This window comes from Ammospiza caudacuta, chromosome 15, assembly GCF_027887145.1.
Source record: "Ammospiza caudacuta isolate bAmmCau1 chromosome 15, bAmmCau1.pri, whole genome shotgun sequence".
NCBI lineage: Eukaryota > Metazoa > Chordata > Aves > Passeriformes > Passerellidae > Ammospiza > Ammospiza caudacuta.
In genome coordinates this window covers 4,199,906-4,221,263 of record NC_080607.1, presented here as the reverse complement: position 1 = coordinate 4,221,263, position 21,358 = coordinate 4,199,906, and the positions used below count along the sequence as shown (strand labels likewise).

General features: G+C 43.8%; 3 protein-coding genes across 13 annotated transcripts in view; 2 read left to right on the top strand and 1 right to left on the bottom strand.

Annotated features, from left to right (window-relative positions):
* RBM39 (RNA binding motif protein 39) overlaps positions 1-2,221 on the top strand; it is a 28,542-nt gene extending 26,321 nt beyond the window's left edge. For all 9 annotated transcript variants that reach the window (XM_058814916.1, XM_058814914.1, XM_058814915.1 and 6 more), the window contains 2 exons: positions 1,070-1,148; positions 1,236-2,221. In XM_058814916.1, the coding sequence (XP_058670899.1) occupies positions 1,070-1,148; positions 1,236-1,336 (180 nt within the window). In that variant the 3' untranslated portion in view covers positions 1,337-2,221. The remainder of the gene's footprint in view (positions 1-1,069; positions 1,149-1,235) is intronic.
* Positions 2,222-3,698: 1,477 nt separating this feature from the next.
* ROMO1 (reactive oxygen species modulator 1) lies at positions 3,699-6,280 on the bottom strand. Of its 3 annotated transcripts, none has more exons than XM_058815006.1 (3): positions 6,205-6,280; positions 5,467-5,597; positions 3,699-3,890 (listed from the first exon to the last, which is right to left on the bottom strand). In XM_058815006.1, the coding sequence occupies exons 2-3, from the start codon at positions 5,595-5,597 to the stop codon at positions 3,782-3,784; spliced, it is 240 nt and encodes a 79-aa protein (XP_058670989.1). In that variant the 5' UTR covers positions 6,205-6,280; the 3' UTR covers positions 3,699-3,781. The 3 variants fall into 3 exon arrangements, with proteins under 3 accessions (XP_058670989.1, XP_058670990.1, XP_058670992.1); XM_058815007.1 differs by lacking the exon at positions 6,205-6,280 and adding an exon at positions 5,890-6,095; XM_058815009.1 differs by lacking the exon at positions 6,205-6,280 and adding an exon at positions 5,849-5,926.
* NFS1 (NFS1 cysteine desulfurase) lies at positions 6,203-20,773 on the top strand. The gene is made up of 13 exons (XM_058815005.1): positions 6,203-6,423; positions 6,521-6,588; positions 7,340-7,456; positions 8,817-8,900; positions 9,565-9,717; positions 10,630-10,723; positions 13,255-13,389; positions 14,830-14,987; positions 16,407-16,512; positions 16,684-16,765; positions 18,117-18,200; positions 18,320-18,409; positions 19,039-20,773. Exons 1-13 carry the CDS (start codon positions 6,309-6,311, stop codon positions 19,100-19,102), a joined length of 1,350 nt encoding a protein of 449 aa, XP_058670988.1. The 5' UTR covers positions 6,203-6,308; the 3' UTR covers positions 19,103-20,773.
* The last annotated feature ends 585 nt before the right edge of the window (positions 20,774-21,358 follow it).

The following is a 21,358-nucleotide window of genomic DNA, read 5'->3' as shown; positions in this document are numbered from 1 at the left end:
AGTCTAGGTGCCTTTGCAGGGGGAGGCTGAGAGCAGAGCTCTATGTGTTAATTGATTCCTTAGTGCCTTAAACACCAGCCCCTAAGCTCAGGTTCACCCCATGAGAAAGGAATGAGTTAGATTGCAGTGGGAAGAGTTAATACCAGCTGACTAAAGCTGCTAAGGAAAGGCTGGAATCTATTTTTTAATGTACTGTTTTCCTGAAAAATCTGTTTCAGCTAGAATCGATCTTCTTTGGGTATTACTGATGGTCTGTTTTTAAGCAGGCAACCAGAAAAATGCCACACATTACTGTGGGCATCTCTGTGTCTCTTGGAGTTGTTGGGTGTGACTGTTGTGGTTCTCTGGATTAGGGAGGCACAGTGCTTGATCTGCAGATGGCAAACTCCAGATGTCTCTGGTGAAGTTCAAAGATCAGTCTGTCATGTGCTTTGGGAACAATCTCAAGCTCTTCCTGCCCTGCGGGGATGGGATTTTCCCTTTGCCTCAGTTCTTGCTCGAGTAAAGACAGACATGCTGATGTTTATGGAGGAGAATTTTTAGGGAATCTGTCTCCCTTGAAGTGTTGCTTCTGTGTGGGGGAACGGGGAGTGCTTGGTTCTTGTGGAATATAGGCTGTGAGTTTGCATGTTGAGTGGAGCATATGTAGTTGAGGTTTGTGGCTTATAGACCTTGGCAGCTGGGCTGCCTTGGGGGCAGTCAGACCCCTTGTGCTGTTTTATTTCACATGGTTTTAATGATTAGGAGCCTTTAGATCCTTTCTCTAAAAGGCTCTCAGGAGCAGATCAGCCATTCATGGCTCAGTGATTGCTGGTCAAATGCATGTTTGGGCTATCTTGCAAAATCCTATTTAGAAAAATTGAAGGTTGCAGTAACTGCCATAGTGGAGTAGTGCCTGCCAGTACCACCGTCCCCTTCTCTTGTGCTCATTCTGTGTTACGGATTAATCCCAGCGGGTGCCTCGTGGAGCAGGTGTGGCTCTCTCCCAGCCAGGTCCAGGGGTGGCTGAGGGAACAGCATTGGGCAAGTGTCTCTGACTTCTCATGGGCTGCACTATTCTGTCTTGCAGGGCAATGTGTATGTGAAATGTCCCTCCATCGCTGCTGCCATCGCGGCTGTCAATGCTTTGCATGGGAGGTGGTTTGCAGGTGAGTGTTCCATGTACACGCCTACATTTAGTCATCCATTACAGAAATGACAAACACTGATGTTTACTTTTTTCCTCTTGTGATTAGGTAAAATGATTACAGCAGCGTATGTACCTCTTCCAACATACCACAGCCTTTTCCCAGACTCTATGACTGCAACCCAACTGCTGGTTCCTGTTCGACGATGAAGATTAATTTAGTCAGTTTTGTACATAGGTATTTTTTGGAGGAAGATTGAGTTATCTTTTATTTAGATAAAACTAAAAGAAAGGATTTAATGTCATTTTGTGTACACTTCCTGCTATCTTTAAAAATAAAATGAAGTAAGCAGAAATGCAGTGTGTTCATTCTCCCTAACTAGCATTTCCACTGTATACAAAGCTGTTGACTTCTTGTTCTGCCTTGTAATTCTTGTACATTGACAAAGGTGATCTGTAGGAACCGAGAAGTAGCTCATAGATAACAAATACTCTGTAAAAGGCAGATGGGACATAATGACATTTTTAATGTTTCATGAGCCTTTCTTTTAATGCAGCAAAGACATTTTACATTTCACTAAATGTGGGTGATCTGCTCAAGGGTAGTATCAGAGAGAGACTGGATGAAGGGACATATTTAGTGTTTTTGTATAAATGGAAAATCCAAAAAGCTACTGAATGCTGACTGCAGACAGCTACTCAGCTTGCTTTGTGCCGAATAATTGGTAAGAATAGGAGGATTGAAGGGTTTTACTTCTTGATGGTAACTTTTGATTATTGTATCTGTAAAAGTTTCTTTGTAAATACTGTGAGGTGTGTCTAAGTTTCCAAACAAAACATCTCTGCATTTCCAGATGAGTGCAGTGGGGCAGAGCTGGAGGATTTCAGCCAAGTCTGAAAATGGGTAGGAAATACAGAAAAGTGTTTTGTTCTGGTTGCATATAATCTTTGCTCTTTTTAAGCTCTGTGAGCTCTGAAATATATTTTTGGGTTACTTCAGTGTGTTTGACAAGACAGCTTGATATTTCTATCAAAGACTTTCATATTGCAACAATCTTTGTAAGAACCACTCAAATAAAATTCTCTTAAAAAGGCTTTCATGAAGTTTTATTTCTCTGCTCTCCCAATGTGATTTAGGCAGTGGTGTGCTTAGGCCTGGAGGTGAGTGATAGATGCTGTGCAGTGCCCAGTGTCTGAGATACGACTACACAGTATGCAGGTACGCCCTGGGATGTCATGTGCTCAGAGTACATGCAGAAGCTGTTCCCAGCCCTCTGTGCAGTGTGACCGTGGTTGCTGAGGATCTGGGCACAACTCCTGTCCTCCTCAGGCATGCTTAAAGTTCAGTCCAGAGACAAAGCCCTCCTGCCCACCTCCACTCCCATCCTTCACAAATGGCTGAGAGTCCTGGGGCTGGACGAGTCAGTTATGTTTGCTTTCAGTCTGGTTTCTAGGGAGAAGCTGCCCCTGTGCTTTGCTCTTTCTATCCCTGTCCCACCTCCCTGGCCTTTTTAACCACTAAGAAAAGACCAAGGTGGAGAGTAGGGAGAACAGAACATTCCTTGGCAGTGGGTGAAGGTGGGGCAGGCAGCAGTGCTACGGGTGTTCTGTAGTATTGCAGGGAGAGGATCTGCTCTGCAGCCTCTAGGGCTGTAGCTGTCCTTGAGCTGCAGTGTGGCAAGGGCCTGTCCTTAATCAAAGAACTTGGAGCAAGCAAAAGGTAGAAGTGGAGAGGGGCTGGGGATACAGCAGGATTCTGGGAATAGTAACACAGCGGAAGAAGTAAAACTGGCTGTCTAGGTGTGCTTTATCTGAGAAAGGCTTTGAGTCATGAATTTGTGTTTCTGCCTTAAAAACTGGGGAAAAGGCACTTGTACCAGGTCCAGGCTGTACAGGTGCCAGTTGAGGCAGCGCTATTGCTCACATGTCTTCCTTACACAGAACTAAAGTAAAAGCAGAAAAAGGCCTTATTTCAAAAGGCAAGTAGTGGAAGACTACAACACCCAACGCCTTTCCTAGGTCAGCTGTAGGCAGTGCTTCTGGGGGTGGGGAGGATGAGGAGGGATTTCCATGCTCTCCTAGGGAAGTCCTGACCACCTTGTAGGCCTGCTAAACCAGAATGAAAGAAAAGGCTTTGTTTCTGGGAGCACAGCTCTTGCGGGAGCTGCCTGGATCCTGGGGTCCCTTACGCTGTTGAGGGCACCTGCCCCATGACACTGTGAATTCAGAAATGTGACCAGCTTCAACCCACCTATTTTTGCAAGAGGACAGAAATTTTATAATTAATCTGAAGTACCCACCATCTAACTTTCCTAGACTGAGGACTGCAAGAAGGGACAAAGCAGCTCCACATCCACATCAGCAATGTGAGCTGCCCAAGTGCCAAAGGGGGAAACTTGTGTGGTGTACTTCTATCTGTAAAACAGGAACTTCAATGTAGTAAAAATTATTATTAATTCTCATTGTTTTGGGAGAAAGAGATGGGAAGAAAGTAGAAATTTTTCTAAAAGGTGTGCTTACAATCAGCAGAGCACAGAGGGTAGGACTGTGCTGTTTCATTAAGAGCTCTCACTTCCAGGTATCTAAAGATTTTATTATTGTACAGTGGAGGAATGGCTGGGTGGGGGCACTCTGGGATAAATCCCAAACTCCAGATTAGCAGCGTATTCCCATACCAATGGCCATGAACGTCCCAAACGTCCCACCGCTTTGCATCATCGTTTTGCCAACTCCACCCATCAGCTCTCGTCCTCTCATGCCAATCCTGAGATAAAGAAAATCACAGGGATTATATAAAAGCTGAAACCTGACAGATCACAGACATGCAGCAGAAAACATCTCAGACAATCAGCTCACGGTTGCAAATTGAACACTTCTTCAGTCTAAATCTGTGCAATTGTACAGCTGCCTCCCCAGAGACTGGGTGCAGTGCCCTGTGCTACTGCCGGGGCTCTTGGGTGGCCCCCACCTCACATGGCCTATGTGTATTTTTCCTGCAGTGGAACCTTCCTGCCACACCCTTAGCAGGCACAGCTTTGCATCCTGGTCTCCCAAATACCCTTAATATGGGAAAAAAAATGCTGGCCAAGTATTTCACTTGCCAGAGTACAAAGAGTTGTCTGAGCTGTTGTACTGCCATCCTCTCTAGCTGCAGTGGCAATCTTTTTAATATCACCTTAAAATTTTAACATCAACTTAAAATTAAATTTTTATTTACTACTGACTCTGTGTTTTTAATATGGGATACCTGAAAGGCCTAGAAACTTCAAAAAGTGTTTCTGTTCTCCATTTTTCACTTACCTGAGGTCAGACTAAAACAAAAAGAATTGTTCTGTCGCAAGAAACTCTTGTAATATTTGGCTTTTAAACAGTGCAGTGACTTAAGAGTCTAAGGAATTTCATGCACTTCATTCTTAAAACATGAGATTTTCTCTCAAAAATAGAACAGCACAAGTACTGCAGCTGTGTCATTCAAGTACAACAGAACCACTCTCACTGATTCTTCTAAATTCTGTTAATATGTATCTTCTGCCATCTTCTGCTTATCCTCTGGGAATTGAGAGAGATTAGAAAACTTCAAACTCCCATTGGATTAAGATTTGTACCTCTTCCTCCTTCACCGCACTACCAAATCATCTCCAATGTTTAATCACAGGTAAAAACCATCAAACAGAGTTCTGCAAAGTATGAAAGAGCTGACTTCAGTGATTCTTTGTCACAGATTATGTGCAACACCAGTCAACAGTGCCAGAGCAAACAGAGCAACAAACACAGCTTGTTTTCATGTCATCATGCTGAGTCGCAGGGGAAGGTGGAATTTTGTCACTCTCCATTGCACAGTGGGACTGTGCCAATGTGAGCCATGGGTGTACCCACACTCCTGCCATTCAGACTCAGGGTCAGTTTGGTAACTGCCTCTGTGCAGGGCATGGGACACACAAAGGGACCATGATGCAGCCACTGAGAGCTTACACAGCACTTCAGGGAGCCAGGAGAGGGCTGCACATGTATCTGCATTGACAATTCATCTGGTTCCTCCTGGAGGTGATCCTCCACAGCCTCAGCTTCCCACTGAACCTTCCTTACAAGAGGCAAGAAAAGGTCTGTGAAGCTGTGACCTCCCGACATACAGGGCACCCAGGGGTGATGCTCTGCCAGCACCACACTCACATTTTGTAAGCCAGGGGCTTACTGCAGTAGCTGGGACTCACAGACAAAGTTCCATTCATGGGACCAGCACAGGACCAGACCCAATCCCTTCCCAACCCCACAGCATGACCATTTCTCTCTGGCTATCTCCCTGTCACCACTTGTCTGTGGAAGCCATTTCCTTGGCATACCTGAGGCAGGAAAATGTGCCGAACAGCGCTCCTGCAGCCATGCCCACTGCAAAGCCCATCATGAAACCCATCTTTACTCTGTCGAAACAGCTGGGCTGCGACTGCCCATATGGGCCCACGGTCACAGGCATCTAAAAAAGAAAGGACAATACCCATATCGATTTACTGCTTTGTCTAACAGACTTCTATAACCAAACTGGGCTGGCAGGCCAGGCTGTGCAGATCAGAGCTTCTCGTGCGTGCAGCGCAGGAGGTTGTGCTGGCTCCCAGGCTTGTTTCCTTGCGTGTCAGATAGGAAGGAGGAGGGAGCGATGGCGTCGTTTCCCCTCAACAAGCTCCTGCGAGCGCCGCTGTGGCAACCGAGGCTCTTTCGGGGCCTCACCCTGTGTGTTCTTAGTCCCTAGCGAGCAGCACACGCGGCACCTGAGCGAGCCTCCACTGCTGGCCCGACCTTCCCGGCTGCCGCTTGGTCTCGGAGGCAGAGGAGCGGGCAGTGAACCCTCCCTTAGGGAGATCGAGGCCAGGCCGAAGACTTAGTGCAGATATTCAGGCCGCGGAGGCCGTGGACTCCCCGGGAACGGCGGCCATCACCGTTGCGAGGCGCAAGAGCTCTCGAAGGCGAACTGGGGTCCTCAGCGCGCGCTTCACCTCACTAGCGCCCCGCCCCCCTGCCCCTCCCCCGTTCCCGTTCTCGTTCCCGTTCCCGTTCCCGTTCCCGGGTCCCAGCCCCGCCCGTACCTCGCTAGGCCGCACCGCGCCTCCGCCTGTCTGGGCCTCGCTTCCGGCGCGCGCCGTGACGTACAGGAAGAGGGGGGCACGCCCCGCTCTGGCCGTCGCGCGCTATGCTGCTGTGGCGGCGCTTGGCGGCCCTGAGGGGCGAACGAGCCCCCCGGCGGTTCCGAGCGGGGGGACCGGGACCGGGACCGGGACCGAGACCGGGATCCGGATCAGGATCGGGTAAGGCCGCGGTCGGGCAGAGCCCCTGTCTGGGAAGGAACAGCTCCCCCGCTCCTGCCGGCCCTTGACAACAGCTTTCCCCCTCTTCTCCCCTCAGGGCGAACCATCGATGGCGGCGGTGCTCCTCGGCCGCTTTACATGGATGTCCAGGCCACCACCCCGCTGGTAAGGGCCGTACCGAGCACGGGAAGCGGAGCAGGGCCCCCACACTCCCGGTTCTCTTGCCCGAGCGGTCGCGTGTGTCTCGAGCTGCCGTGGGGGACAGAAGCGGCGTTCGGCGCCACCTGTAGCGACACAGGCTGTTCCTGTCACCACAGGGCAGTGCGGGCATCCCCCAGTAGGGCTGTAGCTACGCCGGGGCAGCCCCCGGGATGGGCAGCCCCCGTGCCGCAGGGCCGGAGCGTGGCCGAGCCGCGAAGTGGCTTCCACCGACCCCTGCGGGAGTGGAGACAGTTGAGAGAAGCAGGAAGTGAATTCAGCCAAAATACTGATCTGACATTTTTCTTAACATTTTAAGACTTTGGTTTTTTTTCTGCTCAGAAGAAAGGCCAGGTTGGATGGGGCTTGGAGCAACCGGACCTAGTGGAAAGTGTGTCCCTGCCTGTGGCAGGGGCGTGGAACAAGACAAGCTTTAAAGTCTTTTCCAGCCCATACTGGTCTGTGATTCTGTTTTCTCAAATGATGTTGTTCTTCTTTGACCTTCGGTGCAGATCAGGGTTATGTGCACAGAGCATAACTGCTGAATACTTGTGTTACACGTAACATGTAATAGCCTCAAGTTTTAAGGTCAGGTCTAAGCTAAAGCAAGACACTGCCACAGAAGTGCTGCTGATACTGTGGCAAGGGGGTCTGTCCAGAGAGGACAGATATAGTTTCCGTTCTCCTTTTCTAAGGCTGGGTGGTTTGTGTTCCACAGGATCCCAGAGTCCTGGACAGCATGCTCCCATACCTGACAGCCTACTATGGCAACCCCCACTCCAGGACCCACGCCTATGGCTGGGAGAGTGAGGCTGCCATGGAAAAAGCGAGGCGGGTGAGTTGTTGGTTGTTGTTTGCGTTGGTTTTCCTACTGTTGAGGAAAATCAGGGTCAGAAGAACCTAACAAAAAAAGGAAGAAAAAAACCCCTGTTCTCTGTGGGCTGGATTTAGCAGCTTCCTCTTTGCTTAGCTGTACTTTAGTAGATTTATTGTAGGAAAAGATAGACTCATAGAATACTTCAAGTGGGAAGGGAACCACAAGCATCATGAAGTCCAACCCTGGCCCTGCACAGGATGCCCCAACAATCCCACCACCTGAGAGCATTCTCCAAACACTGTTTGAACTGTGGTAGGCTTCAGGCTGTAACCACTTCCCTGGCGAGCTTGTTCCAGTGCCTGACCACCCTCTGGGTAAAAAACTTTTTTCCTACTATCCTACCTACACCTCCTCGACACAGCTCTATCTGTTTCCTCAAGCCCTGTCATTGATCACTGAGAGCAGAGAGCTGCCTCTCTGATGCCCCTCATGAGGAAGCTGCAGCCCCCAGTGAGGTCTGACTTCAGTTTCCTTTTCTTCAGACTGAAAGAACCAAGTGACCTCAGCTGTTTGTTTTACAGACTGTCCTCTAGACCCTTAACCATTTCATGGCCCTCCTCTGGATGTTCTCTGATAACTTCATATCCTTATATAGATTTGCCCCAAAGTGCCCCCAGGACTTGAGGTGCAGCCTCCCCAGAGCAGAGCAGGACAGGACAGGACAGTCTCCCCCTTGCTCGATTGGCAATGCTGGGCCTGATGTCCCCTAGGACAGGCTGACCCTTGGGGCTGCCAGGGCACTGCTGGCTCCTGTTGCACTTGCCCTCAGCCCAAACTTCCAGGTCTCAGATTTCTGTGCTGCTGCTCTCCAGCCTCTTGTTCCCCAATCTGTCTGGGCTCCCAGGGTTCTCCAGTCCCAGGTGTAGAAGTCAGCACTTGCTCCAATAGTGATATTAGAGCAACTGAAATGGCAGAAACCAATACTGTACGTAAAAGTGCCACAGTATTAGTGGTTTCCTGGAGTCACAAGCATGTTGCTGCAGTCATTGGACTAACTCCTTATCTTATCATTCTTCTAATCTTAGGGAAGGATGTTTTTCATTTTTTTTTAAGTAATATGTAGTGGGGTTTTGTCTACTTAAGCTTTTATCTGTGTTATAACAGGTTAATGCTTAATACCACTTCTAATGACTGTGGATTCCTTGTGTATTTTATAATTCAGATATTTAGACTATTTTTAGCATAACTTTGTTAGGTACCAGCTGTAATCCTTTGAAGCTCAAGGGAGTATTCTTGAAAACATTTCACATGTATTTTGCTGTAGTGAATTTATTCTATGTTTTCTTAACAAGTTAAATTTGTATTTCTTTTTAAACAGCAAGTTGCAGATTTAATAGGAGCTGATTCACGGGAAATTATATTTACCAGTGGTGCAACAGAGTCCAATAATATGGCAATTAAGGTAAAAAGTTTATACTGATTCTCATTTATTATGTTAAAATTTTGTATTTAGGAATTGTATGCATCTCTCAACAATTTAAACGTTAATAATATGTTGGAGTATAACATATTTGCATTTCTGGATTTACTTTTTGTGATACTCTCTTACATATGTGGAGGAAATACATGGATGAATGTTTTGATGCCTGGGACATGATTTTGAGGGCAATGTAAAATATTTGATGTTTGTCTCGCATGCACTAAATACATTCCTTCTGCTTATGTAATTAAAATCTTTATTGTGAAATATAGTGGACATGCAGATTATAAACCTTTTTCTTATGAAGACTAGGTTTTGTATGTGGTATGTGGTTGTTCAGACTTCTCAGTGTTTATGACTCCATTGCAAAAGTTTTCCAAAAATGCTTTGGTTAATGGCTTCTACAGCTTAACAGCAATAAAGATTTTCACAGAGTTTTTGAGAAGTAAGATGCATTGAAAAGCAGGTGCTGATGGAGATATGTAGTGTGGATTATCTGTCAGTACCTTTTAGATTCATGACTTGGGTCAAACAGGAAAGATCCAAATGACCTATATCTAAGTAGTAATTTCTTATTTCCGATCATACTGTGTAATGCCTGCTTTCTTCAGTGGCCAATTTCTTTTTCATGGACTGTGCCTGACAGGGTGTTGCAAGGTTCTATAAATCCAGAAAAAAGCATATCATTACTACGCAAACAGAGCACAAGTGTGTGTTGGATTCTTGTCGTTCCCTGGAAACAGAAGGTTTTCACATCACATATCTACCTGTTAAAAAAAATGGGCTCATAGATCTGAAGGTAAGTTGTTACTGACAGAAAGAAACTAAAAAAAGAAGAGGTTTTTGCTTCAAATTGATGCTCAAAACCTTGTGTCCTCTAAAAGGATAATAAATATCACAAAGTAGTATGAGAATCATAGCTAAATCTGTCAGACCTGGAAAAGGATTTTCTGTTCTAACATCCTACACTTTTTCTCAACCAGAACATCCACCTTCTGTCCCACCCTTCAGCTGCTACTGTGCAGCTGGAGCTGTTGAGTACCCTATAAGGAGCCCAGTACTTGAGGCATTGTTTCAGTGATTACAGTACTTCCTATGGCTGTCCATGAGCCAGCCCTTCTGTGTGTACTGGCTGCAGCCCTAAAATGTAGAAGTTGTATGTTTTTAGTTCATCGTTGACGTCCTTTAGCACAGGGCAGCAACAGTTTTATTCGCAGTCCCTCACCTGCCATGGAGAGCAGTGGTTTGTGATGGGACCAAGGGATCAGCCTGTGGGCACAGTAATGAGTGGTGTTTTCTGAGCATGTTGCTGCAGATGTGATGTGACTGTTTAAAGAGCAGTTCCTTTACAGCCAGCCTCACCTTGGCTGGAAGAGGCTTAAGCTGTACTGTGGGTGGTTAATTCATTAAAGAAAATAGTTCGGGGACATATATGGGATATAGCAAAGCCTGTTGAGATTTGATTTAATCAAGTGGGGTGCCAGGTGCATTGAAGGGTTAGGACATTCAGAGACACAGTTGATTCACTCCTCTTCCAACAGGCATTTGATGTTCACATGGGTTAGTGTTCTCCCCAGAGCGGTTTGTCAGAACCCTAGGTGTTTGTTGCAAATGAGGGACTGGTGGTTGAGTTGCTGGTAAATTGAAGATGTGCACTGAAATCCTGCTTCTCTGTTAGTCACAACTTTTGTCCTTCTGAATCTTTCGCCAGGAGCTGGAGGCTGCATTCCAGCCCGATACAAGTTTGGTTTCTGTAATGACTGTAAATAATGAAATAGGAGTAAAGCAGCCTATTCATGACATTGGTAAGTACACTGCGGCTTCTAGATGCCAACTAAGGTTGCTTCTGCTTCATTTTAGATAATGTTTTCATCTCCAAATGGTACTGATGCAAAAGATTAGGTGTAATATAGCTAAGGAAAAAATGATAACATATTTTAAAATAAAAAATGTACTATAAATAAATAATACTACTGTCCCAAATAAAAATTGATTTCAAAGGGAAATGGGAATGAAATGCACTACCTTTATGGTGAGCATTGCAGCAATCATTGCTCTGGATGGATCAGCTGCAATTCATTCGATTGTACGATGGATTAAAAAATTGTACAGAATAACTGGCCAAAATTGGCTTATATACTATAATGATTTATTGAGCGCTTGTAGTGTTTAAGAGGAGAATTGTGCAGGATTTGGAGTGGGATAGTGAGCACCACACTTGGACAATCCTTCCCCCAGTATTGCCGTATAGAGTCATGAACAATTGCTTTGTAGGCCAAAAGCCCACTGAAGAGCTATGCTTCTGGAACAGGAGGCAGGGAGAGGGTGAGCCAGGCTCTGAGCTGGCAGGTGGAGTGACAGGGACCTCAGAGCAGATGAAGGGAGACCCTGGAGAACCACGGTTGTTGGAGCAAGCAGGGTGAGCATGTGCCTCCCTGATGATCCTCCAGATCCCTGGATCCCAGGTGATTTGTTGATAGTTTACTGTGACAGTAGCAAAACATATACAGATACCCTTTCTGACCTAGTTTCACCCGAGCTGGCAACCAAGCACCTTGCAGCCACTCAGTCACTCCCCTACCAGCAGGACTGGGGAGACAATTGGAATGGTAAAAGCTAGAAAATGCAGGGATTGAGATAAAGACAGTTTAATCTGGAAAGCAAAAACCATGCACACAAGCAAAGAAAAACAAAGAATTCCATACTGCTTTCCATGGACAGGCACCTCCAGGAGAGCAGGGCCCCATCCTAGTGGTGACTTGGGAAGACAAACACCATCACTCCAAATGTCTCCCCCTTCCACCTTCTTCCTCCCAGTTTTCTGTACTGAAAGTGTATGGCATATGTCATACGGTCTGAAATGTCTCTTTAGTAAGTTTGAGTCACCTGTCCTGGGTGTGTCTCCTCCCAGCCTCTCACATACCCACAGCCCCCTTGCCAGTATGGCCATATGAGGGGCAGAAGAGGCCTTGGCTCTGTGCAAGCCCTGGTCAAGCAATATCAGAAACATCTGTTATTACCCCTGTGTTCGGCACAAATCCAAAACACAGACCTATACTAGCCATTGTGGAGGAAGTTAGCTCTACCCCAGCCAAACCCAGCACACCTTCATATTCAAGATAGCCTTTCATAAGATGTTTGAGTTTTTGGACAATATTTGGACTGCTCTGGAGTACATATTCCGTAGGGTATTGTTTTCTTAGGCTGTGGCAGGCATCTCATGTATCTGGTTTTCTTCCTTAGCTGCTGCATTTATTTCTTTCTTCTTTAAGCTCAAAACATTATTTTTGCCAAAGTTTTTCAAGGTTGGTTGTGTTTCTTTGTTGACAAGCATTTGAGCATCAGTGAGTTGCTTATAGCCCCAGGGATTCTTTTTTTCTTCCTGTGCTTATATTGTCAAGGTCCTTACTATGGTCCCGTGTTTAAATGCCAGAGACAGCTGGTGCCAGCTGTAGTTCTCCTGGTATGTTCTAACACCTTGAACAGGTCCAAAAGGCCAGGCCTGAGGCCTTGCAGAGGGAACCTGAAGCCCTGCTACTGTGTGATGTGTGGCCTGTGGCCTGACCTTGCTGGACCACAGTGGGGGTTACTTATCCTGTGAAGTGCCATGTTGAACCTCTTGTGCAGAGGAGAGGTCTCGGATGCAGCTGTGCAGATCCTGTGGAAGATGTATTGTGATTTTTTTTATGACACAAATAAATAATACTTACGTTTTCTGCCCATGAACAATACATTATTTCTTCATATATTTTAGCCTGGTGACCAGTTCAGCTGACTTCATGTGGTAGTAATAAGTGTGTGTGTGATAATTCTGAGAATATTTTTGAAGCTGAATGCTGGAAAACTTGGAAAATAGAGGGAATGACATAAAAATATATGGCAAATAGAAACTTGAAAGGAAGGCTGGCTTGTACTGGACTTTGAAAAGCAAAAGAAGCAATAAAAACCAATATTTTCCAACTGTGGAGTCATTTCTGTGTGGAGACTTTGATATTTCATGTAACCATTTGTTCTTAAGCTTGTTAGGTGTGGGTTTGGAAATAGTCTCAATTCTTAACAGTAGAAGACTTTTACCTTCTCAGCTGGAGAAATTCACTGTAGTCTTACCTGCCTAAACCTGTGCCAAGGCATCAAACTACAGTAGCCCCTGCACAGCTTTAGCCACTTCAGTGTAAAAGAAACATCACATCCCCCATTTCTGCCTTTGTCACCTCAGATAGCTCAATAACTTCCTCTTGGTTTAGATTCAGTCATGCTTTAGATCCAGTGCTGGAATCTTTGGGATCATAGCAATTAGTTAAGGTAATCTGGTTTTGGTTTGGTGTTTTTATTACAGGTGAGATCTGCCGTGCACGTAACGTTTTCTTCCACACGGATGCTGCACAAGCGATTGGTAAAATTCCTATGGACGTCAACAACATGAAAATTGACTTAATGAGCATCAGTGGCCATAAAATTTATGGGCCCAAAGGTACTCACTGAAGTGCTTTATAGGGAATTGTTGTCTCCATACCTACCTTAAGGTAACAACACAAGGTGTGAAGTCGAACCCATTTGTCACAGTGTCAGTTACTTGAGCTGTAGAAAGCTGTTCTGAATGGTGTTGGACAGACTGCAGAGTAGCTCAGGCACTGCTGCCAGCGTAGAGCTGCAGTAAGTAGATCTTCAATGCTAGATGGGTTGAGGTGGCTTCACTGAAAGAAGAAAGAATGTTGTATGATGGTGGCAGCATAGCAGCAGTGGGTTTTTCAGGAGTCATGTGCTTGGTGTGAAGCAGAACTAATGCTGAAATTATTGAAATGAAATCACTTGGTGATAGAGCAAAGTTTAGACCAGAGTGTGATTTGAAACAAGGAGACCAAAAGGTAACTGATAGATGATTTTTGATTGTTATCTACTATCAGTGGCTCCATTCCAACAACTCCATTTGTGCATTTTCTTTGCAGAATGGGGTTTAAAATCCAGCTATACATTTTCTGGTTGACTGACAAATACTAAAAATACAGCTATTATTATTGTCAAGGTCTATTTGGCTTGTGACAGTGGGTGTTAGAGAGCCAGAAATCAGGTTTGCTGTATGCTATACATACAGCATTTTAACTTATAACGTTATATTATATATAACATTATATATATAATATTATAACTTTTGTTATTCTATTCAGAAACAAAAACCAAAATTCTTATTTTTCAACAAGGGTTTTTTTTTCTGAGTTCTGCTGAGAGCTGAAGACATTATCTCTGGACAAGGACTAAGTTTTCAACTAGTAATTTTGGACAAGTGATAGACATAAATTTTCACCATTTGTTATGCTGAGAAGTTGCAACTGTCCTTCCTGTGGTGACAGTCACTTATTAAGTGTACCAGGGCACTCAAAGACATGAAAATTTGGTTTCAAGGTGAGGAGAGTAGAGCACTAAAGTGACTGACTAGCAAAACTGGCTTATCTAATCCACTCGCTGAAAATTGTTGCCACTAATGAGTCTTCCTAATGAGAAGAAAGGGAGAGGACTCCTGGGACTGGTGCTGGTCCAGTAATCGAGGGAAAGAACTTGGAAGTCAGTAAGAGAGCACTGGTGAATGCCCATAAAAACTTTAGTGCAAGGGGCTGAACTTCAGCTGTGTACAGGAATTGTGGGAAGGAGGAGAAGCACTGAGTCCTTGGGTGACTGAAGCAGAGTGGAAGAAGCTGAGCTCCCATGGCTGAAGCTCTGCAAGCCTCAACATGGTTATTGGGGATAAACACCATTTCCTAGAAAACAATACTGAACTTGTTCACTTTATTTTTCTCCCATTAAGTGTTCACGTGTGTGTTTGCTGTGGAAATAAGAAATTTACCAAAGTTTGGAGTCCCTGTTCATAATTTCAGAACTCTGGGCATATGGTAAAACAGCTTTCCTTGCTTCCAAGGGGTTGGTGCTCTCTATGTTCGCCGTCGACCACGTGTCAGGCTAGAGCCCCTGCAGAGTGGGGGAGGCCAGGAGAGAGGACTGCGGTCTGGGACTGTGCCCACACCTCTAGCAGTGGGACTGGGGGCAGCATGTGAAGTGGCACAGCAGGAGATGGAGGTATGTGCAGCAAGATACTTTTCCTGGGTTCCAGAAAATAATGTAAAAGCACCATTTAAGTTATGGATTCCTTAGGTATTTTTGCAGCTATGTAACTGAATTAAATTTGATTCTCATATTTTAGCATTAAGTGAATGTTTTGAGAATTTAAGGGATGTTTTTGGGTGATTGTAAGTTCTTTCTAAAGTTTCTTTTTATTTCTTGAGTTTCTTGAATAGTTGTAGTTTTCTACAACAAGGCTACAATTGACAGTTTTAATGAAATATGGATTTATGTGCTTGTATTTACTTCTCCATTATGCACATCTGTATTAGCAACATCTTTGAAATGACTGTCATGTTTATGTAATGTATATTGAAAAAATAAGACTTCCCAGTCTGTTATTATATGTATTGCACCTATTAAGTATAATTTAAAGTTTACTGCAGCTTTGCAACTAAGAATTTATTTTCTTTTTTTTCCTAGCTTGGACAGTAAAGTTTACTTGCTAGGTCTGGTGTCTGAGCCTCTGTATGGTGCTACATTGGTTTGTGAGCACCAATGTCTTCCTTACAGCTGGAAAGTAAAAATACTTACAGTGACAATGGGATGCATAGGCCAGATACCTGCATCCAAGGATCAGGCTTCTTTCCAGGAGATAAGCAGAATTCCACCTTCTGAGCTGTGTGGTTATGGAAGTTGAGGCTAGGGAGCCTGCAGAGTCTGAATTCTGCACAAACCCCCAATCTGGATTCTCCTCCTTGCCTGGCAAAATTACGGCATTTTAAAACCAACTGGTGTTGGAGCTAGCCTGGTTTTCTTTTAACTTTTTCAAGTGTAAACAAGCATGAATTGCATGTGTGCATGTGGCCAGTCCTGTGTGCCAAAGCTGATCCTACACCTTTCTGCTTTCTTGGTTTAAGTGACCTCATTTTTCAGTCTAGAGCAAGACACTGCACATGGGCATGTGTCTCGCCATACAGGTTACTTATTGTAAAAGCTGAGTTCATAGTCATTTGCAAGTCCATGTCTTTCTGTGGTACAGTTAGAGAGCTCCTGGGAAATAAGAGGCATTGTCGTAATAGGAGCCCTTTCTTGTGTGCAAAATGCATCATCTTCTGCACTGCGTAACTTGTCTTTAAACCCAAAGAACTCAATGCTGTTATGAAAGTCGGTTTGGCAGCTTGTGTAGGTAGATCTTTCTGAGTGGTTTGAAACATTTGTGAAGACTGAGCTAGCTACAAGCCAAGGAGTTATTCTCTTTTAAAACAGTGTCCAGAGCAGGCAAAGTTTAACAGTTTAAGCTTCAGCTATGTTCATTCCCTTGTCTGGCCAAACCCAGTTACTTAATTCTGCTTGCAGCTAGTGACATGGAGCAGTTTGAGTGAGGTCTGACTGTATACTGTTTATTATTTGTGTCTTTTCTGCTTTCTCTGTTAGTATGACCATAAGCGAATCTCACAATTGGCAGAACGATTGGTTACAAAAATAATGAGTGAAGTTCCTGATGTGGTGATGAATGGAGATCAAAAGCATCGCTATCCAGGTAACTCATGCAAAATTCTGAGCCTGTTAGTACTGTCTGGCTCCTTGGTGTTAATGGCCATGGCTGAATAATGCACTTGAGCACATGATGCAAATCCTGCCTTGCAGGGGACAATTTGCTTGAGATTTCAGTTGATGGATTCTTTTTTCTATTTCATTTATGTGTATGTAGGATGCATCAATTTATCTTTTGCATATGTGGAAGGGGAGAGTCTTCTGATGGCTCTGAAAGATGTGGCTCTGTCTTCAGGAAGGTATGTGGAATGTATGGGAAGGATAGCAGTTGTATATTTTTGAGAGAAAATAGCATCTGCTAATGAAGGTAAAAGCTAAGTAGTAGTTTCCTCTGTGCCCTGTATTCACATATTCAGTTAATGAGTCAGCCTGGCATTGATTACATTCTACAGTGGTGTTTAGGGACACATTTCAACTGAAGGTCAAATTTATTTATCCTGGAAAAAAAAACAACAAACAAAACTAAACAAAAACCAACCAAAAAAATATCCTAACAGAAAGACCCCCACAAAATTAACCCAGAAATTCCTACCTACTAGCCTTGCAAACTGGTTATTTGAGTAACCTTAACTTCTACTGGTGACACTTTTATTCTAAAGGCCACCAAGATTTGAACAACTTCTGTCCTTCAGCAGATTTTTACTGCGATTAGTGAAGCTGGGCACATATCTGAATTAAATCAGCTCATAGTTCCTGTGTTAAATGCCAAACTGAGAAAGAAAATTGCATGTGCTTTTATGGCGCTCTCCTGACTACAGGAGTGATGAGGAATATTTCAGTTACCCAGACAAACCTGATGTTCAGGATGAAATGAATGGAGTGTAAAGATGCCCCTCCTCTCCTTCTCTCACCTTTGAGAACAAAGTGGTCAACATATCCTAATTAGAAACTAGTTGGCACTATGAGGAGGAAGAGCAAGTCTCCACATGACTGCCCCTGAAGCCAAACACTTCTGTAATGTGAAGATCTCTTTTGAGTCTCTACTTAGTGCACTGGGGAGCTTTTTACAGCTCTCCAATTGGCACTGCATGTTGCTACCTGTAAAAACGGAGTCACGGCCAACTGAGTCATGTAACCAGTTCTGTATACTGCTGCAAAGTGGAAGCTCTCTCTATTGACAACTGCAATCATCTCGCTCTGGATCCTTCTGTGCGCTGTTTTTCATGTATTTGTTCTGCTGCCAAACAGCAGCTTGTGAAGTCTTTTTTTTTTTTTTTTTCCTTTTATGTTCTGAGTGTATTACTTTCTCCAGGTAGTTTCTGTCTTTTTTTCACAGCCTCTACATCAGCTACCTCTTAATCTGCATTCCTGCTGCCTCTATGTGGCATTGTGTTTATTCTTGTGTATTACCTGTATTCTCTCTCCTTTCCTTATACTCCTAATTTATTACTCTCATTTCTCAATAATGCCTGGTTCTTGTATTCTTTTTTTCTGCAGTAGCAGAAATATCACTTTACTTGCTTGTATTCACTTGTGGTTTCTAGGAGGCTGGGGAAGTAGATAGATGGTGTTGTAAAGAGGTAAGTGACCTGTTCTGTGTTGGAGGAGATTAAGCAAAAGTCTGACATTTCCCTGCCTACCCTTTCCCAGTGCTTGCACATCAGCTTCTCTGGAGCCTTCCTATGTTTTGCGGGCAATCGGAACAGATGAAGACTTGGCTCACTCATCTATAAGGTGTGTAGTGTGGTCTGCCCTTATGCTTCCAAATATTTTTCTTTCCTGATAAACATAAATTTGTTCCACCCTCTTCATGTACTTGTTATTCAGTTCCTTAAGATTTTCTTTTTCTTTAGGTTTGGCATCGGTCGTTTCACTACAGAAGAAGAAGTGGATTATACAGTGCAGAAGTGCATACAGCACGTGAAGAGGCTGAGGGAAATGAGGTGAGATATTGTCTCATTGAACACAAAGACTTCTTAGGTGTGGTAATCATGGGAAGAATTGGATTTATTTACTTGCAAGTAATTGTTTGCTTCAAGAATCTGCTGGTGTTTCTCCATATCAGCAACTTTGTCCCCCAGGTGGGTAGGAGCCTGATTCGAACATTAGTGACAAATAAATTTCTAAGGAAACAAACCTGACACTAAACCTTTTCTATTCAGAGAAAGAATATGAGTAGGGCAGGCACATAAGGCAGTACCTAGGAGATTTTAAGCCAGAGATGGTATTACTGAGTTAATGTATTGATAAATTGTTTTATTCTGATGAAACTGAAAGACTGGTGACTAATCTGGACAGTAAAAATGCTAGGGCTCAGTCTCAGAGACACCAGTGCTTTATGCTGAAAGTAGGAGCAGGAAATGAGGTGGAGCATCTGCCCTCTCATCTCTTGTATTTTTGGTTGAGAACACAGTTGAGGGCTGATCACCTGAAGCTCACTGACCTCCAGAAGGGCAAGACAGGCAGATAGATATCTCCTAATTCCTTGTGTCATTGAAAAAATCTGTTTAATTATTGTTGATGATGTCCTGTGCATTTTAGCTAGCCCTCAGTTTTCTCCTTTTCTTTACAGCCCTCTCTGGGAAATGGTGCAGGATGGAATTGACCTCAAAAGCATTAAATGGACTCAGCACTGAGAAAACATTGCTATCCATGGACTAGATATGGATTAAAACACATTTTTCTGCACAGTCTTGAGCAAATTATGCAGCACTTCTGTTTTCTGACACTTGCAGTTTGACTGGAGAACTACCTTTACAGACCACAAGCTCTAAGAAGCCAAAAATAAAACTAGTTTTTAACATGGAGAAGGGCAGGCTGATCCAACATATACTGTGCTTCTATTGACACACAGAAATTTATGCTAAAATGTAATTTATTCAGAAATTAATTTTCTAATGAGAAAATTAAATCAGTGTGTTACTCCTAGGCCAGTGAATTCTGGCAAGAGGTTGCTTCTTGGTGTGATTCATCCCAAGTCACTGTTGTGTTTGCACCACAGACCTGTTGCAAATTTGTTCTGTTTGAGGTAGGTATCCTGCAACATCAGCTGGGTTTTGCCTCTCAAATGCCTTGTACTGCAAGAAATTCTCAGATAGGAGGACCCTTGGATCTCTAGAGGAAAACGATGCCTCAGTGTGGCTATGTGCCTTCACAGATAAGTTTTATGTATAGTTAAGAACAATTTTTTTCCTGAAATTTAGTATTTTTGGCCTATTTTCCTTGGTTTCTTTGTGTGTGCATCTTTTGTGTGTGTGTGTGCATTAATTCAAAAGGTTCTTCTGTGTTCCAGAGTTTATGATACAATCATGATGCACTTTGCTGTCTCCTCCATTGGTTTTCTTCCATGCAATTTTTTCTTAGTGAGGTTAGAAAACTTGAATGACTGGGGGAGGGTATAGGCAGAATATGTCAGCTTTGGTGGCAGCACCAGTTTGGTGGGAGCATGAGTGGTAGAGGTGGTGGGGAGAGCAAATAGAGTGCAATGTCTTAAGGCAGTCTGGGGGTTTGGGTTTTTTTTCCCTCCCCTTGTCATGAGATCTTTGCTGTTACTTGGTTTGCCTATGGGCCCTTGTTTTCTGTCGCTGCAAGGAGTCTGCCCAGCTCAGCCAGTATATTTTGACTGGAAATAAGAAAGATAAGAACACCTGGCACTGAAGTTTTCTTTGTCTCACAGACTGTACTGTCTGACTAGAGATTCGCATGGGAATCCATTCCCTGCACATGCTGGGGGAAGTATCTGTTAAAGAGGGTTTGATGAGATAAGAAACCCAACCCTGTGTATGGCAAAGTGCCTTTTTTTCAGTGCATAAACAAAGAGCTCTCAAATTAGTTGTGCTGATTGATGGATGCTGTGTGAGCTGCTGAATTTGGTATACCCCATAGACAACATGTTCACCTTCAGTATGGGATGGAATCTACCTCGAGGATCAACCGTGTTGTGCAAAACCTGAAGCTGAATCTCACAAGATGGACTGTGTTACAAGAAGCTTGTGCATTTTTTGTAACTAAGGACAGATTTAGCTGTTTGTAATGCAAAGCTAATCCTTGTTCGTTCTATTCAAAATTATGAGCTTTAGCAGTTTTAATATTGTAGTGCTGGCACCTTATATTTCATCACAATATTTTTTAAAATACCATATGCATAAATACATTTTAGAGGTGTTGTATGTACTCTTTTTCATCCTTGGGCCCCACATATTTTCTGGACTAAGCATGTGATAACATGCTTTCCTAGCATGTTTTAGAAATATATGTTTATGAATTGTTCTTTGTGTTTTGAGAGTGATAAAAAATTGCACATAAGAATTAAACTTGGCTACTGTCAGTCTTTTTGGATCCGCCTTTTTGGGTGAACCATGCAGGACAATCAATAAGTTGCTGTATTGCAGGTTTCATTAGGCAACAGAAAAGGGTAAGCTTTTCTGTGAACATTGTAAGAAGTTTGCCATCATCGAGGTGACACTTGACTTCTGAAGAGTCATTCTTCTCAAACTCAGTGCCTGTTCTGAGCTAATTTTTTTTAAACTCAACCTAAATTGTGGTTATTTTGACAAAAGGGAACCTCAAATCTTGAAGATTCTGACCACTTCTTATTTGATAAGATTTAAAATAAAAATTCTGCATGTAAAGGTTAGGGAAACTCATTCATACTAGTAACAAATGTTTATTTGAAATGTTTATGGGACAAGATGAGGAAAAATGTATAGTGGAGATACTTCCCTCATGACAGAAAGAAGTAATGCTAAGGATGAACATCTAGCTGTACCTCACTGAATGCAGATAAAGCCTTTGGGGAATGGGAACTTCAGTCTGTCCCACTCTTACCAGCTGGATGCCAATAAATGGTCGTGCATCCCTCCCCAGGCTGCACCATGATCTGAAAAATGCTT

What these genes read in the sequence shown, in the direction of transcription:
- ROMO1 (XM_058815006.1), bottom strand. Translation starts at nt 5,597, where the DNA reads ATGCCTGTGACCGTGGGCCCATATGGGCAGTCGCAGCCCAGCTGTTTC. An exon ending in GGCACATTTTCCTGCCTCAG is followed by an intron (nt 3,891 to 5,466) that starts GTATGCCAAGGA and finishes TCTTTATCTCAG; the next exon opens with GATTGGCATGAGAGGACGAG.
- NFS1 (XM_058815005.1), top strand. Translation starts at nt 6,309, where the DNA reads ATGCTGCTGTGGCGGCGCTTGGCGGCCCTGAGGGGCGAACGAGCCCCC. An exon ending in CCAATAATATGGCAATTAAG is followed by an intron (nt 8,901 to 9,564) that starts GTAAAAAGTTTA and finishes TGTGCCTGACAG; the next exon opens with GGTGTTGCAAGGTTCTATAA. An exon ending in AAGAGGCTGAGGGAAATGAG is followed by an intron (nt 18,410 to 19,038) that starts GTGAGATATTGT and finishes TTTTCTTTACAG; the next exon opens with CCCTCTCTGGGAAATGGTGC.